The sequence below is a fragment of the Heterodontus francisci genome, chromosome 5 (genome assembly GCF_036365525.1).
Source record: "Heterodontus francisci isolate sHetFra1 chromosome 5, sHetFra1.hap1, whole genome shotgun sequence".
Lineage (NCBI taxonomy): Eukaryota > Metazoa > Chordata > Chondrichthyes > Heterodontiformes > Heterodontidae > Heterodontus > Heterodontus francisci.
In genome coordinates, this window is record NC_090375.1 from 155,280,084 (window position 1) to 155,295,341 (window position 15,258).

The following is a 15,258-nucleotide window of genomic DNA, read 5'->3' on the forward strand; positions in this document are numbered from 1 at the left end:
GCCCTTAACCAATCACCAACCTGAAGAGACTGGGAGCCCCTGACAGTGGCATGGGAGAGTACCTGTTTGACAAGCTCACGCTGAGTTGATTGGGGTTCTGCAACTATTAATTCTATACTTGCTGAATGCTTTCTAGTTAATTCCTAGTTTTCTCATCTCTTGCTGTATATGGAAATAAAAGTATTCATCATGGAAAAAAAAAACATCAAGTATGAAGTTTGACCTGCAGACACCTACTCTTATTTTTGAGTCATTGTACTCCCAAGGTGTGATTAACTGCTGGAAGATGGGAAGTATGCACCCAAATTCCCAGTATACACTGCCACCCAGTGAGGCTCTCTGTCTGGAGAACCGTTCAGTAAAATAACATCTTCCACCTGAGAAACATTTAGCGGAAGAGGGCCACAGAACGGATCTGGACATTGGGGTCTGCTGTGATAGGTAAGCTGGTTCCTAATGTTTTAATGAACGGGATGGATTGTGAGAGCACCAGTTGCAGTCCTAAATTTCATACCATACAAGATTACATTATCCCAGGTCATCAGAACACCCGTCTGGCATATGAATTTGCATTTCAGGACTTAAGTGTCAGATTATGGGAGTAAGTCACTTCTTTCACTGCTGTAATACTTAATGTCCTCTTCCCAAGCTTTGCTTCAGCTAAGATTACGTAGAATTACATAGTCTACAGTACAGAAACAGGCCCAACGTGTCAATGCCACCATTTATGCTCCACACAAGCCTCTTTGTACCATTCTTCAGCATATCCTTTATCTTGTTTCTCCTTCATGTTTACTTCTATACTATTTGCATCAGCATTCTAACCACTCTCTTGAATTCCCTATAGGATTTATTAGCAGATATCTTATATTTATGGCTTCTAATTTTGGGCACCATCGCAAGTGGATGCATTGACTAAAAATTGGTCTGCACAGTTATTCGTGATCTGCCTGCGCCAATTCCGGTGGAGGTAGGCCGCAAACAAATTTGGTGCTGCCACCTCACTGACCTATTTGTAGTGCAGTTCTGAGCACCTGCCGTGCTGCTAGCTGCCTCTGCACACAGCAGGGAGCTGAGCAGTGTTGTGCTAATAGCACGTGGTGCAGCCAGCTGTTTTTAAAGACAGTCTGTTCCTCTCAAAGGGAAGCTGCACTGAATTTCAGGAGGCTGCTGCTGAATAATATTGCTGTAATTCTAACTGAGGATTATTGAGCACCAGGGCAGAGAGAGTGCTCCAGGTTCACAGCTCTGGAAGCCTTAGTGTGGAGCTGAACAGGAGAAGAGATGCCATGGTTCTGCAGGGAGCCAGGAGGCCCTCAAGAACATCCCTGCAGAAGGAATTGGGAGCAGGCGGTCAGGGAAGTCAGTTCCCAGCATCAGGACCTGGCAGCGGTGCCACAAGAAACCTAATGACCTTACGTGGGTGGTCAAGGTCAGTCAATGCATCTTCAAATGATATCTCCTACCACCACACCAACCTCTCACACTGATCAATGCACCACACTCTCATCACTCACTCAGCATCAGTCCCTGACACTCAGGACTCACACATAACATTCAGATACTCACACACCTATCAGTGCTGCTAGCCTCACACCCACCTCTTGCTGCCTGCACAAAACTCCAGCAATTCAGTTATGGCAGGAACATCACCCGAACACATTCACTGACATTCTTCCCTCTCTCTTGAAGGACAAGATGGCACACAATAGAGTGGAGCATAGCTGGTGGAGATAAAGGATGCCAGCATCTCCTGAACCCTACAGAGGAGATGGTTCTCTGCATCATGGGGCCAGCTGCAACAGAGCCCGTGACATCCTGTGTCGCTGAAAAAATTGAGGATGGTGGTATGTTCCAACCTTATGCCCTTTTCAACTTCCAGCTGTTCTTCATCCTGCCATCTTGCAGGATGAACAAGCTGCAGATAGTGCCATCATCAGAGATGCCTAGTAGCATGTAGTGTCTAAACTACATGGTGCAACCAGCATGCTGTTCTTAAAGGCATGCTGCCAATCTTAAAGGGAAGCTGCACTGAAGAATATTGCTGCAATTTAAATAAAAGTGAACATCAGAACTGGGGAGAGGGTTCCAGGGTAAAGGATGCGGCACTGGAGGCATTAGTGATGCAGGTGGGCAGGAGGAGAGAAGCCATGGTTGGGGGAGGGGGGTGGCGGGCAGAAGACACTAAAAGACCACCTCAGAAGGGAGTGGGAGCAGGTGGGCAGGGAGTCTGAACCCAAGGACCTGACAGCAGTGGCTCAAGAAGTCTAATGACCTCATGTGGCTGGTCAAGGCCAATGAATACGTTCTGCTATCTGGAATGATAAGCAAGCTGCTGATGTTGTTATCATGGACCTCTTGCTTCCCTCCCCAGCCTCCTTCCCTGATCTGAACCTTCCCCTTCTGATTTTCTGCTTTGACACTCAGGAACTGCCACCTATCCAGCTCCAGCTGCCCCATCAGGAAAATAGAGAGAGCGAGAGCAACAGCACAGCCTCATCACATGATCTAGAACTCTCGATCACCAGCTCTGATACTGGCACTGCACATACCTTTAAGGCTAGTATGGAGTTGGGATCAGCAAATGGTGGGTCATTGGGCCTGAGTGTACTGCAGCTAGACAAAAAAGAAAGACTTGCGTTTATATAACGCTTTTCATGACCACTGGATGTCTCAAAGCACTTCACAGCTAGTAAAGTACTCTTGAAGTGTAGGCACTGTTGTAAGGTTGGAAATGCAGCAGCCAATTTACATATAGCAAACAGCAATGTGGTAATGACCAGATAATCTGGGTTTTTTTTGTATGATGTTGATATTGGCCAGGACACCAGGAATAACTCCACTGCTGTTTATCAAAATAGTGCCATGGGATCTTTTGCATCTACCCTAGCAGGCAGATGAGGCCACTGTTTTGATGACTCATCCAAAAGGCAGCGCCTCCAACTTTGCAACACTCCTTCAGTACTGCACTGGAGTGTCAGCTACCAACTGAGCCATGGCTGGCATCTTAACATAGTTCCGAAGAAGGGTCACTGACCCGAAACGTTAACTCTGCTTCTCTTTCCACAGATGCTGCCAGACCTGCTGAGTGATTCCAGTATTTCTTGTTTTTGTTTCAGATTTCCAGCATCCGCAGTATTTTGCTTTTATCTTAACATATATGTTTCAGGAGTTCCTCCTGCCCTGTGCTCTTTGCACTGTTACTATCCCAGTCTATATTAGGATTATTGAAGTCCTCCGTTATCACTGCTCTGTAGTTTTTGAATATTTCTGTAATTTGCCTACTAATCTGCTCCTGTATCTCCTTTCCACTATTTGGTGGCCTATAGTATACACTCAGTAGCATAATAGCTCCTCTATTGATCCTTAATCCTAACCGAATAGACTGTCTTCTGCTGCTCAACTTCATCACCCCTCTCCAGGGTTACAATAGTTTCTTTGATCCAGTTTGCTGCCACCCCTCCTTTTCTTCCTTGCCTATCTGTCCTGAATACCCTGTAGCTAGGAATGTTAAGTTCCCAATCCTCCCTTTCTTTGAGCCAGGTCACGGTTGTTGGTGCTATATCATAGCCCATGTGCCAACTTGTGTCTGCAGCTCACTAACTTTATTTACCATGTACATGCACTCCAAACTCATCTTGGATTGCTTCGCATTTAACCTCTGTCTGATCTCTCCAATTTTTGAATTGCTCTTTATTGCTATTTGTCTTTCCCTATCCAATGTGCAGTCCTATTGTTGTTGCTCTCTAATATTTTATCCTGGTGCCCATCCCTCTGCCAAATTAGTTTAAATCTTCTCCAAAAGTACCAGTTAATTTTCCCGTGAGGACATTGGTTCCAGCTCTGATGAGGTCCAACCTTTCCACCTTGAATATGTCCCTCCTGCCCCAGAATTGGCCCCAATTCCCCAGGAATCTGAAGCTGTCACTCTTGCACTATGCCTCCAGCCTCCTGTTTAACCTGTTTTATCCTGCTATTGCTATACATACTAGCATGTGGTACTGGGAATAATCTAGAGATTACTACCTTTCGAGGTCCTGCTTTTTAACTTCTTTCTAGCGGCTGAAATTCTGATGGCAGGACCTCAACCCTCCTTCCTATGTCATTGGTTCCCATGTGGATCACGACTTTTGGTTGGTGCCTCTCCACCCCCTCCCACCACCCCCCCCCCCCCCCCCGCACCAGCTGCCGCCTTGCCTGAAATATTCTGGTTGCTCTCAGTGCTGTCCTTTATCCTGGAACCAGAGAGGCAACATACAATGTGGGATTCACTTCGGCAGTTACAGATATTCCTCTCTCTTCCCCCTGCGTATCAAATCTCTTTTTACAACTTGCTGTGCACCCATGTGCAATCCTTTGCCCCTCAGTGCTCTATGTTCAAGATATACAGTCTCCCTCACTGATATCCATGGCTGAAAACTGGTTTGAGAGTGCCACACTCGCAGAGGATTCGTGAACTGCCCAACACTTCCTACCCTGCCAGCTGGCCACCCACTTACTATTCTGAACTCTCTGTAGCCATGCGGCGACCATCTCCTGGAACGTCCACTCCAGGAAATTCTCAGCCTTCTATATGCCTTGAAATGACTCCAACTGCTCCTCACAAACCCTGAGCTCGAGATCAAGCATAGAGGCACTTCTTGTGTACCTGATATCTTTTTTGATCTGTTCTTCTAATGCCATGCCCAGCATGTTCGTCTCTCTCGTAAATACTGAGACCAAGTTACTATACAAGATTTCTGCCATTTTGCCGCCATTACCTGTGAGTGTATCATGTGTGTCCCTTAGTGGCCCTACCTATCCTCATTTTTCTTTTGTTATTTATGTGCCTGTAAAATACTTTACTATTTCTTTTTATAGTCCTCAATAATTTAATTTTATAGTTCTTGTTTGCTTTCCTACTTGCTGTTTTTTGACTTTTTTCCGAACCGCTTCATATTTCCCATCCTCTGTTGTTGTCTGTGTACTTAGTCTTTTCCTCAGTTTCAATTTTACCCTTAGCTCTGTTCATCCATGCTGTTTTATTATTGGCTAATTTGTTCTAGTTTGTTTAGCAAAATATATTTCTCCTGAGCTCTATTGATCACTGTTTTGAATATTTCCCACTGCTCCCCTATCTCTTTGTCAATTTTGTTTTCCAGTTTATCTTTCTTAGTTCCATTCTCATCCTCAAAATTAGCCTTTTTCTAATCAGTTACTTTGGGCTTTGTGATACTTATGTCTTAATTTAAATCTTATTGTATTATGCTTCTTCAGTACTGGTTAATTTGGTGGATCGGATGTCCACCAAAGCTACTAAGTATCATCACCTCATTCCATGACAATATGAAAGGCACAATTCAACATGGTGGCTCCTCATCAGAGCCCTTTCCTATCCTGAGTGGTGTGAAACAGGGCTGTGTTCTCGCACCCACACTTTTTGGGATTTTCTTCTCCCTGCTGCTTTCACATGTGTTCAAATCCTCTGAAGAAGGAATTTTCCTCCACACAAGATCAGGGGGCAGGTTGTTCAACCTTGCCCGTCTAAAAGCGAAGTCCAAAGTATGGAAAGTCCTCATCAGAGAACTCCTCTTTGCTGACGATGCTGCTTTAACATCTCACACTGAAGAGTGCCTGCAGAGTCTCATCGACAGGTTTGCGTCTGCCTGCAATGAATTTGGCCTAACCATCAGCCTCAAGAAAACGAACATCATGGGGCAGGACGTCAGAAATGCTCCATCCATCAATATTGGCGACCACGCTCTGGAAGTGGTTCAAGAGTTCACCTACCTAGGCTCAACTATCACCAGTAACCTGTCTCTAGATGCAGAAATCAACAAGCGCATGGGTAAGGCTTCCACTGCTATGTCCAGACTGGCCAAGAGAGTGTGGGAAAATGGCGCACTGACACGGAACACAAAAGTCCGAGTGTATCAGGCCTGTGTCCTCAGTACCTTGCTCTACGGCAGCGAGGCCTGGACAACGTATGCCAGCCAAGAGCGACGTCTCAATTCATTCCATCTTCGCTGCCTTCGGAGAATACTTGGCATCAGGTGGCAGGACTATATCTCCAACACAGAAGTCCTTGAAGCGGCCAACACCCCCAGCTTATACACACTACTGAGTCAGCGGCGCTTGAGATGGCTTGGCCATGTGAGCCGCATGGAAGATGGCAGGATCCCCAAAGACACATTGTACAGCGAGCTCGCCACTGGTATCAGACCCACCGGCCGTCCATGTCTCCGCTATAAAGACGTCTCCAAACGCGACATGAAATCGTGTGACATTGATCACAAGTCGTGGGAGTCAGTTGCCAGCATTCGCCAGAGCTGGCGGGCAGCCATAAAGACAGGGCTAAATTGTGGCGAGTCGAAGAGACTTAGTAGTTGGCAGGAAAAAAGACAGAGGCGCAAGGGGAGAGCCAACTGTGCAACAGCCCCGACAAACAAATTTCTTTGCAGCACCTGTGGAAGAGCCTGTCACTCCAGAATTGGCCTTTATAGCCACTCCAGGCGCTGCTTCACAAACCGCTGACCACCTCCAGGCGCATATCCATTGTCTCTCGAGATAAGGAGGCCCAAAGACAAGTACTGGTTAAGAAGAGTCCTGCACACACTGTAAAAACTCCACTTCCTTTTCCCCTCTCCCTACCTCCTTTTACCAGTTTACTTGGGGGTAGTTGAAATCTCCACTGGTTGTTATTCTATTTCTTTTACTCTTTTCATAGATCTGCCTACCTATTTCTTCCTCCATTTCCCTTCCACTTTTATGTGTTCTGTATAATATCCCTATTAATGGGATCGATCCCATCCTATCCTTTGACTCAATCCATATGCTCAAGGCACAAGTCAGGAGTGTGATGGAATACTCTCCACTTGCCTGGATAGGTGCAGCTCCAACAACACTCAAGAAGCTCGACACCATCCAGGACAAAGCAGCCCGCTTGATTGGCACCCCATCTACAAACATTCACTCCCTCCACCACCGACGCACAGTGGCAGCAGTGTGTACCATCTACAAGATGCATGGCAGCAATGCACAAAGTATCCTTAGACAGCACCTTCCAAACCCTCGACCTCTACCAACTAGAAGGACAAGGGCAGCAAATGCATGGGAACACCACCACCTGCAAGTTTTCCTCCAAGTCACACACCATCCTGACTTGGAACTATATCGCCGTTCCTTCACTGTCGCTGGGTCAAAATCCTGGAACTCCCTTCCTAACAGCACTGTGGTATACCTACCCCAAATGGACTGCAGCAGTTCAAGAAGGCAGCTCACCACCACCTTCTCAAGGGCAATTAGGGATGGGCAATAAATGCTGGCCTAGCCAGTGACGCCTACATCCCATGAATGAATAAAAAAAAATATGGATTCTGTTTCTATCTTGGTGTTAATTATGTCCCCTTTTCCTACTGCCGTTGTGTTATCTCTAATTAGTACACCTCTTATACCTCCCCCTTCCTTCCCTATCTTTTCTAAATACATTGTATCTTACAATATTTAACTGCCAGTCCTGTTCTTTATTAAACCATATTTCTGTTATCCCTACTACATCTGGCTCCTTGCTGCAAATTATTGCCTCCAGTTTCCCTGTGGACAAAACATTTACTGACATTTTAGATGAGTATTATAGACATAGCAATGTACACAGTTTGAATTGGGCCCTTGCTCATCTGGTCCGTTTTTAAGCTGTATGTTACAGGACTTCACTTCCTTGCCCCTCTTCAGCTATGTTTTTCTCCGATGGAAGGTGTTACTTGTTTTTTTTACCAACTGGTGTTCCAAACAGAGAGCCTCACTTGCTGGGAGTGTATATCAGGAATTTAGCTGTGTGAATCCCACCTTGTTCCATCCATTGGAAACTACTCCAGGCTCCCTGTCTGGAGCACAGTGTAGTAAAATTATCCCTCTGGTGTGTGGTGATCCCAGTTACAGAGTTCATGTTTAACAAGGAAAAGTAGGTTAAACTGGCCTTTCAGTTTTACCCAGGTTTCTTGTTTCTCTTACCCGTCCCTGAGAAAAGAAAGCTATTTGCAGTGATTGGTGCCTGTGCAAGTCTGGCTTCTATCTCTAACATGCAGTTTGATGGTGCTGAGATCCTGCATGTCCTTGCTGCAGTTGAATGTAGTTCTGCCATACTGTTTACATATTTGAATATACTGGAAGACCTGCCGTTGATCCCTCACATCTAATTTTTCTTTCAATTATTTTAAAGATCGCTTGGTGGAATCCAGTGCTTTACGGAAAGCAATTGAGACGGTCTATGTGGCCTACCTTCCCAAAAATACACACCCTTTCCTATATCTCAGGTAAATGTGGTAGATTAAAAGGGACATCTGTCCAGTTATTGTCAGTGTATTTGCAATATTCAGGACTGTTTTCCTTTTCTCTAAGCCTTGAAATATTGCCACAGAATGTAGACGTCAATGTCCATCCCACGAAGCACGAAGTACATTTTCTACATGAAGACAGTATCATCGAGAGTGTGCAGCAACATGTCGAGAGTAAGCTGCTTGGCTCCAACTCCTCCAGAACCTACTTCACTCAGGTAAGTATCGTGCTTACAACCAACGTTCCAAATAAACATGACCTGGTTTCTCTAATCTGTATTTCTAGTGGGATTATATAATTGTTGTCAATGAACAGACTTATGTTTTAATTAGAACTACTGATCATTCAAAATATTCCTTCATTTGTTTATGCTGTTCGAATATTAGAATGTTCTTCACAGAAATGGGCTGTTTGGCCTATCCAATCTGCACTGGTGTTTTTCCTCACATAAACTCCTTAGGCTTGTCCCAATCTCCTCACTCCCTATATCCCTGTAATGTTCCTCTTTGTCAAGCAACGATCCCAGTTCCTTTTCAAGGAATTTTTGGACTCTGCCTCAAGAACAGTTGTATTTCAACTATTCCTTCATTCTCTCCTTCAAGATTGCTTTTTAGTGAGTGGCCCTACCCCTACCCTTGCTATCATCCTAATACAAATGTGTCCTTTCGATGCTTTGTGTTGTTCATTCATTCTTTTGCTATTTCCCTCATAAGCCTTTCTATTCTCCTTTTTGTAGATTTCCTCGACTCTCTATTTGATGGATTTTGTTTTATTATCTGTCCCTGTAATTGGTAAATGCTGCTTTCTTTGGTTTCAAATGTAAACTAATCTCCCTAGTTATTCACGAACCTTCAATGCACTCCTTTTTTTCCTTCATGGAAAATACTTAATTTGTAACTTTTCCTATTGCATGATTCAGGAGTTTAGGTGCAGAGGTGCCTGATTTCTGGCAGTACCAATTTCCAATTATTGCTTTTTTATGAATAACAAGTTGGGACCGTGCGATTTGGGCATGCTGATTTCTGTGCTAGATTGTCCAACAGGTGAAGCAGTTCCACTGCAGGAGTGAGTGAAATTTACCCTAAGCAGCAAAAAGAAATAATCACCATAAGCTATTTGTCTACTTTTAATTATTGGGAATCACACAACAGTTTTGGTAACATTGAGTGAGCATTCAGTCCCCACCAGTAATTGGCTGCTCCCGTAATGACCTAAGTTGAGGTAATCTGCCCTTCTACTCAGCAACTCAGATGAAAGAGCTACTCTTAAACCCAAATTTGCAAAGAAAAATGTATTTGCCTACATATCCCAGTGCCTGCATTTCAGATTGTAATCCATTGGCTGTGAAGCACTTTGGGGCATCTGTGGGAAATGATGAATGCAAGTTTCTTTCTTTTCCAGAAACTGTTGTTCGGGCACAACGTATAATCTCAGTTATAGGTATTCCTTACAAATAAACCTCTTAAATTATTTTTCTTTAAACTGCTTACCAGTTGATAGAAGGGAATGGGTAACAGGAATCCCTCCTTTTGACAGCGTGCCACTTCAGTTTAGGAACATAGGAACAGAGAAAGGCCATTTAGCCCTTCGAGTCTGTTCTGCCCTTCACTGTGATCATGGCTGAGCATTACATAGTGGAACATTAAATATCCAGTTTAAGATGGCCAGCTCACTCAAAATTCGTACACGCGGAGTAAACTGTTATGACCAGGTGAGAAAGGGGTCTAGGGGTCCCTCTCAGCCTTCACCTGATCTTACCGTAACAGGGTTTAATTTTAAGCACACTGTGTTTTTAGCTCCCCCTTGGTGAATCCTTGTTCACCGCTTTCCAATTATAAGGGAAAGAAACCAGCACAAACAGGCTTTCTTAGGTTTAAAGGAGAAAAGTTTAAATTTCTTTAACTTAAACTCTAATTCGGTTAACACCTACGGATACACGCGCCCACGCTAGCATGCATATGCGATACACACATGCATAGAGACAGAAAAGAGCAGAAGAAAAATAAAGTGGAAAAATTTGAGGCAATATCTGAAGAGTTTTTGTTACGGTTCTTCGAGCTCACTATAGAGTCCTTGATTGTAGGTAGACCTTGCTTTTTGTTGCAGCCCAGTATTCTTCTTAAACCTTGTTCGCTGTAGGAGGCTTTTCTCTCTTGGAGTTCATGTGTCTTCAGTGGATTCAGAGGCTTGTGAGAAAGAGATGGGAGCAGATAGGAGAGATCTTCTCAGTCCAGGAGCAAACAGACTTCTCTCAGTTCAAACTGTTTGTAAAATTCTGAAAAACCCAGGTTGCCAAGCAGTTTAGTCAGGTGACTAACTGGTCTGACGATGTCTTGGATTGTATCACCTTAGCAGTCTCTGGAATGCTCCTCTTACACACAATCAAGGTGGTCAAGGCCCATTGTGGGTTGAATGTGTCAGGGAATGGTCCTTTGTCCTTCCAATCACCTCTGAAATATGCAAATGTCTTTTCCAGCCATGGCTGATCTGTTTAACAAGTCCTTTCTTCACTCCAGTCACAGTTTAAAATCAGTGTTCATGACAAAATTAATGTGCCTCATTTTTGGCAGGTGGGGGCCTAGCATGACAACTGATTTTCTCTTTCCCTTCATGTGGAGCCTGTGTTTCTCTCACAGTTTGTAGATTTTTACACTTTCAGATTCAAAATGAAAATCTGGCTAGGGGAAGTTTGTTCACATGCTCCAGCTCACTCTTATCATCTACATCTCGATCTTGTCCTCTTCATTCTGTCTGTCGCAGATGCATGTGTCCATAACAGTATTAGTAGGAGTGACCACTGCACAGCCATTGTGGAGACAAATCCCAGTCTTCATACTGAGGATACCCTACATCATGTTGTCTGACACTACTACTGTGCTAAATGGGGTAGGTTCAGATCTAGCAACTCAAAACTGAGCATCCATAAGATGCTGTTGGCCATCAGCAGTAGCAGAATTGTATTCCAGCACAATCTGTAACCTCATGGCTCGGCATCCAACTCTACCATTACTGTCAAGCCAGGGCACCCACCCCGATTCAATGAGGATTATAGAACAGCATGCCAGGAGCAGCACCAAGCATACCTTAAAAAAAAAATGAGAAACTCAGTGAAGCTACAAGTGGATCAGATCAAACCTCTGCAGTCTTGCCATATCCTGTCATGAGTAGTGGTGGACAATTAAACAGCTAACTGGAAGAAGTGGCTCTCCATGAGCAACCCCACCCTCAATGCTGGCAGAGGCTAGCAAATCAGTGCAGAAGACGAGGCTGAAGCATTTGCAACCATTTTCAGCCAGAAATGCCGAGTGGATGATCATCTTGGCCTTCTCCTGAGATCCCCAGCATCACAGATGCCAGTCTTCGGCCAATCCGATTCACTCCACGTGATGTCAAGAAATGGCTGAAGGCACTATATTGAGAAAAGGTCCTAACAACATCCCAAATGTAGTGCTGAAGACTTGTGCTCCAGAACTAGCCGCATTTGTAACCAAGCTGTTGCAGTACAGCTACAACACTAGAATCTACCTGACAATGTGAAAAATTGCCCAGGTACGTTCAGTCCACAAAAAAGGAGGACAAATCCAATCCGGCCAACTACTGCCCCATCAATCTACTCTCAATAATGAGCAAAGCGATGGAAGATGTCTTCGGCAATGCCAGCAAGCGGTACTTATTGACGATGCTCAATTTGGGTTCCCAGGCCCACTTGGACCTCATTATAATCTTGGTCCAACATGGACAAAAGAGCTGACTTCCAGAGATGAGATAAGAGTGACTGCCCTTGACTTCAAGGCAGCATTTGAATGAGTGTGGCAGCAAGGCGCCCGAGTAAAATTGAAGTCAGTGGGAATCGTTGGGTTGGTGGGATGGGGGAAAGCTCTCTCGACTGGAATCATACCTAGCACAAAGGAAGATGATTATGGTTACTGGAGGTCAATCATCTGAGCCCTAGGATATCACGGCAGAAATTCCTCAGGGCAGTGCCCTAGGCCCAACTATCTTCAGCTGTTCCATCAATGACCTTCCCTTTTCATAAGGTGAGAAGTTAGAAGTATCTCAACAGTTCCATTTCATCCTTCACCTCATCCTGCGCTTTAACAAAAAGCTTTTTTCTTTCTTTCAGGTGTCAAGGATCACAAGCTGAAACCATCATGGATGCCAGCACCCTTCTGGAACCTTTTCTTTTCTTTTCCTCTGACCTGATCCCTTCTTCTAAACTGACCCCTTGCTGTGTTTTTATGATCCCCTCTGACCTTTCACTTTCTGATCCTGAATGATCAGTCGTTAGCAAAGGCCTCAGCTTTATCCCCATACGCCCCACCTCAGTGAATTTCGAGCCTGGCATGATGCTGAGCTCTTCTTCCATTGCCTCTGCCCCCATTTGTTTGCCCAGGAGTCTACCCCCTGTGCAGCGGACCCCTTTTCCTGTCTTCAGAATTCCCCTTTCATTTGGTCTCTTACGCTGCCTAGATCTTTTTTCATTGAGGACTGCTGGCATGACGTCAGTCATCTTAATTTCCCTGCTCCCCTCATTCGCTGTGGAACTTGCCGTACTCCATTCTCTCAGGTCCAACTCTAACATTGTCATCAAACCTGCTGTTGTTGTTTGACGAACAGACCTCGACCTAGCAGAGGCCGAACACCAACCCTCTGACACCTCCTTCTACCTCCCGAACCATTACTCCACCATCGAACATCAAACCATCATTTCCAAGACTGTCACAGACCTCATCTCCTCTAGAGATCTTCCCTCCATGGCCTCCAATCTTATAGTCTCTCAGCCTTGAACAGACTATTTCTGCCGCCTTCCCAAAACCCACAAACAGGACCCATTGTTTCTGCCTGTTCCTGCCCCAATGAACTGATTTTGTTTCCTATCTCAACTATTTCTTCCCTGTCCAGTCTCTTTCCACTTACATCTGTGACTCTTCCGATGCTCTCTGCCACTTCAGCAGTTTCCTGTTTCCTGATCCTAACTGTTTCCTTTTCACTAGGGATGTCCAATCTCTCTACACCTTCATCCCCTACCAGGACTTTGAGGGCTTTTTCCTTCTTTCTTGAATGGAGGCTCAACAAGTCGCTATCCAGCACCACCCTCCTCCGCCTAGATTCTACTTATGCCTGTCTTTTCATTGGGTATGTGGCACATTCTTTGTTCTACTTGAGTTCCCTCCTCACCTCTTTTTCCAGTACATTGATGACTGTATCGGTGGCGTTTCCTGCTCCTGCCCTGAACTGGAAAGTTTCATGAACTTTGGTTCCAATTTTCACCCTTCCTTCTCCTCCACATGGTCCATCTCTGACTCTTGACTTCCCTTCCTCGACTTCTCTGTCTCCATTTCTGTGAAAAGCTGTTGACCAATATTCACAATAAGCCCACAGCCTACATTGACGGTAACAACAACTTATATGGTACCTTTAATGTAATAAAACATCCCAAGGCACTTCAAAGAAGCGTTATAAAGGAAAATTAGACACCAATCCACATTAGGCGATATTAGGACAGGTGACCAAAAGCTTGATCAAAGAAATAGGTTTTAAGGAGCATCTTAAAAGGAAGAAAGAGAAGTGGAGAGCTTTAGGCAACTGAAGGCATGGCCACCAATGGTGGAGCAATTAAAATTTGGGATGCTGCAGAGACCGTAATTAGATGAGTGCAGATATCTCATTAGGGTTCTGGGGCTGGAGAAGATTGCTGGTGTAGGGAGGGCCAAGACCCTGGAGGAATTTGAAAACTAGGATGAGAATTTTAAAATCAAGGTGCTGCTTGAACGGGAGCCAATGTAGGTTAGTGAGCATGGGGGTGATAAGTGAATGGGGCTTGGTGTGAGTGGGAACAGAGGCAGCATAATTTTGGATGACGTCAAGATTATGGTGGGTAAAATGTGCATAAGTCAGCCGGGAATGTGTTGGAATAGTCAAGCCTAAAGGTAACAAAGGCATGAATGAGGGTTTCAGCAGCAGATGAACTGAGGCAGGGGTGAATTGTGTGCCATTGTGGAGGTGTATATAGGTAAGTTTAGTGATGGAGCAGATGTGTTGTCAGAAGCTCATCTTGGGGTCAAATATGACACCAAGCTTGCAAACAGCCTGGTTTAGTCTCAGATTTGTTGCCAGGGAGACGGTGGAGTAGGTAGCAAAGGAGTGGGGGGACCGAAGACAATGGCTTCAGTCTTTCCAGTATTTAATTGGAGGAAATTTCTGCTGCTCCAGTTCTGGATCTCGGATACGTAGTCTGATAAGTTAGCAAAGGTGGAAGAGTTGAGAGAGGTGGTGGTGAGCTAGAGCTGGGTGTCATCAGTCTACATGTGAATACCGTTGAGAGGAGATTTGATAGAAGTGTTCAAAATCATGAGAAGTCTAGATAGAGTAGAAAGGGAGAAACTGTTCCCATTGGCGGAAGGGCAACAACCAGAAGGCTCTGATTTAAGGTGATTGGCAAAAGAACCAGAGGCAACATGAGGAAATACTTCATTACACAGTGAGTGGTTAGGATCTGGAATGCACTGAGTATGGTAGAGGCAAATTCAGTTGTGGTTTTCGAAAGGGAATTGATTAATCAATTACCTGAAGAGAAGAAATTTGCAGGGCTTCGGGGAGTGGGACAAGCTGAGTAGCTCTTAGAGAGCCAGCACAGACATGATGGGTCAAATGGCCTCCTTCTGTGCTGTTGGATGAAGTCACCAAGGGGCATGTAGATGCGAAATAGGAGGTGGGCAAGGATAAATCCTTGGGGGACATCACAGGTAACGGTGTGGGAGCAGGGAGAGAAGCCATTGCAAGTGATACTCTGGCCACAATTAGATAGATAAGAATGGAGCCAGGTGAGAGCAGTCCCACTCAGCTGGACAGCAGTGGAGAGACAGGAGAATGGGGTCAACCATGTCAAAGGCTGACCAGTCAAAAAGGACGAGGAGGGATACTTTGCCTTTGTCACATAGGATG

At 44.9% G+C, this 15,258-nt stretch overlaps 1 protein-coding gene across 7 annotated transcripts in view; it reads left to right on the forward strand.

Moving 5' to 3' along the window:
• The window catches only part of mlh1 (mutL homolog 1, colon cancer, nonpolyposis type 2 (E. coli)), a 71,874-nt gene that overhangs the window by 35,804 nt on the left and 20,812 nt on the right, over positions 1 to 15,258 (forward strand). For all 7 annotated transcript variants that reach the window (XM_068032269.1, XM_068032271.1, XM_068032270.1 and 4 more), the window contains 2 exons: positions 8,198 to 8,291; positions 8,377 to 8,530. In XM_068032269.1, coding sequence (XP_067888370.1) covers positions 8,198 to 8,291; positions 8,377 to 8,530 — 248 coding nt within the window. The remainder of the gene's footprint in view (positions 1 to 8,197; positions 8,292 to 8,376; positions 8,531 to 15,258) is intronic.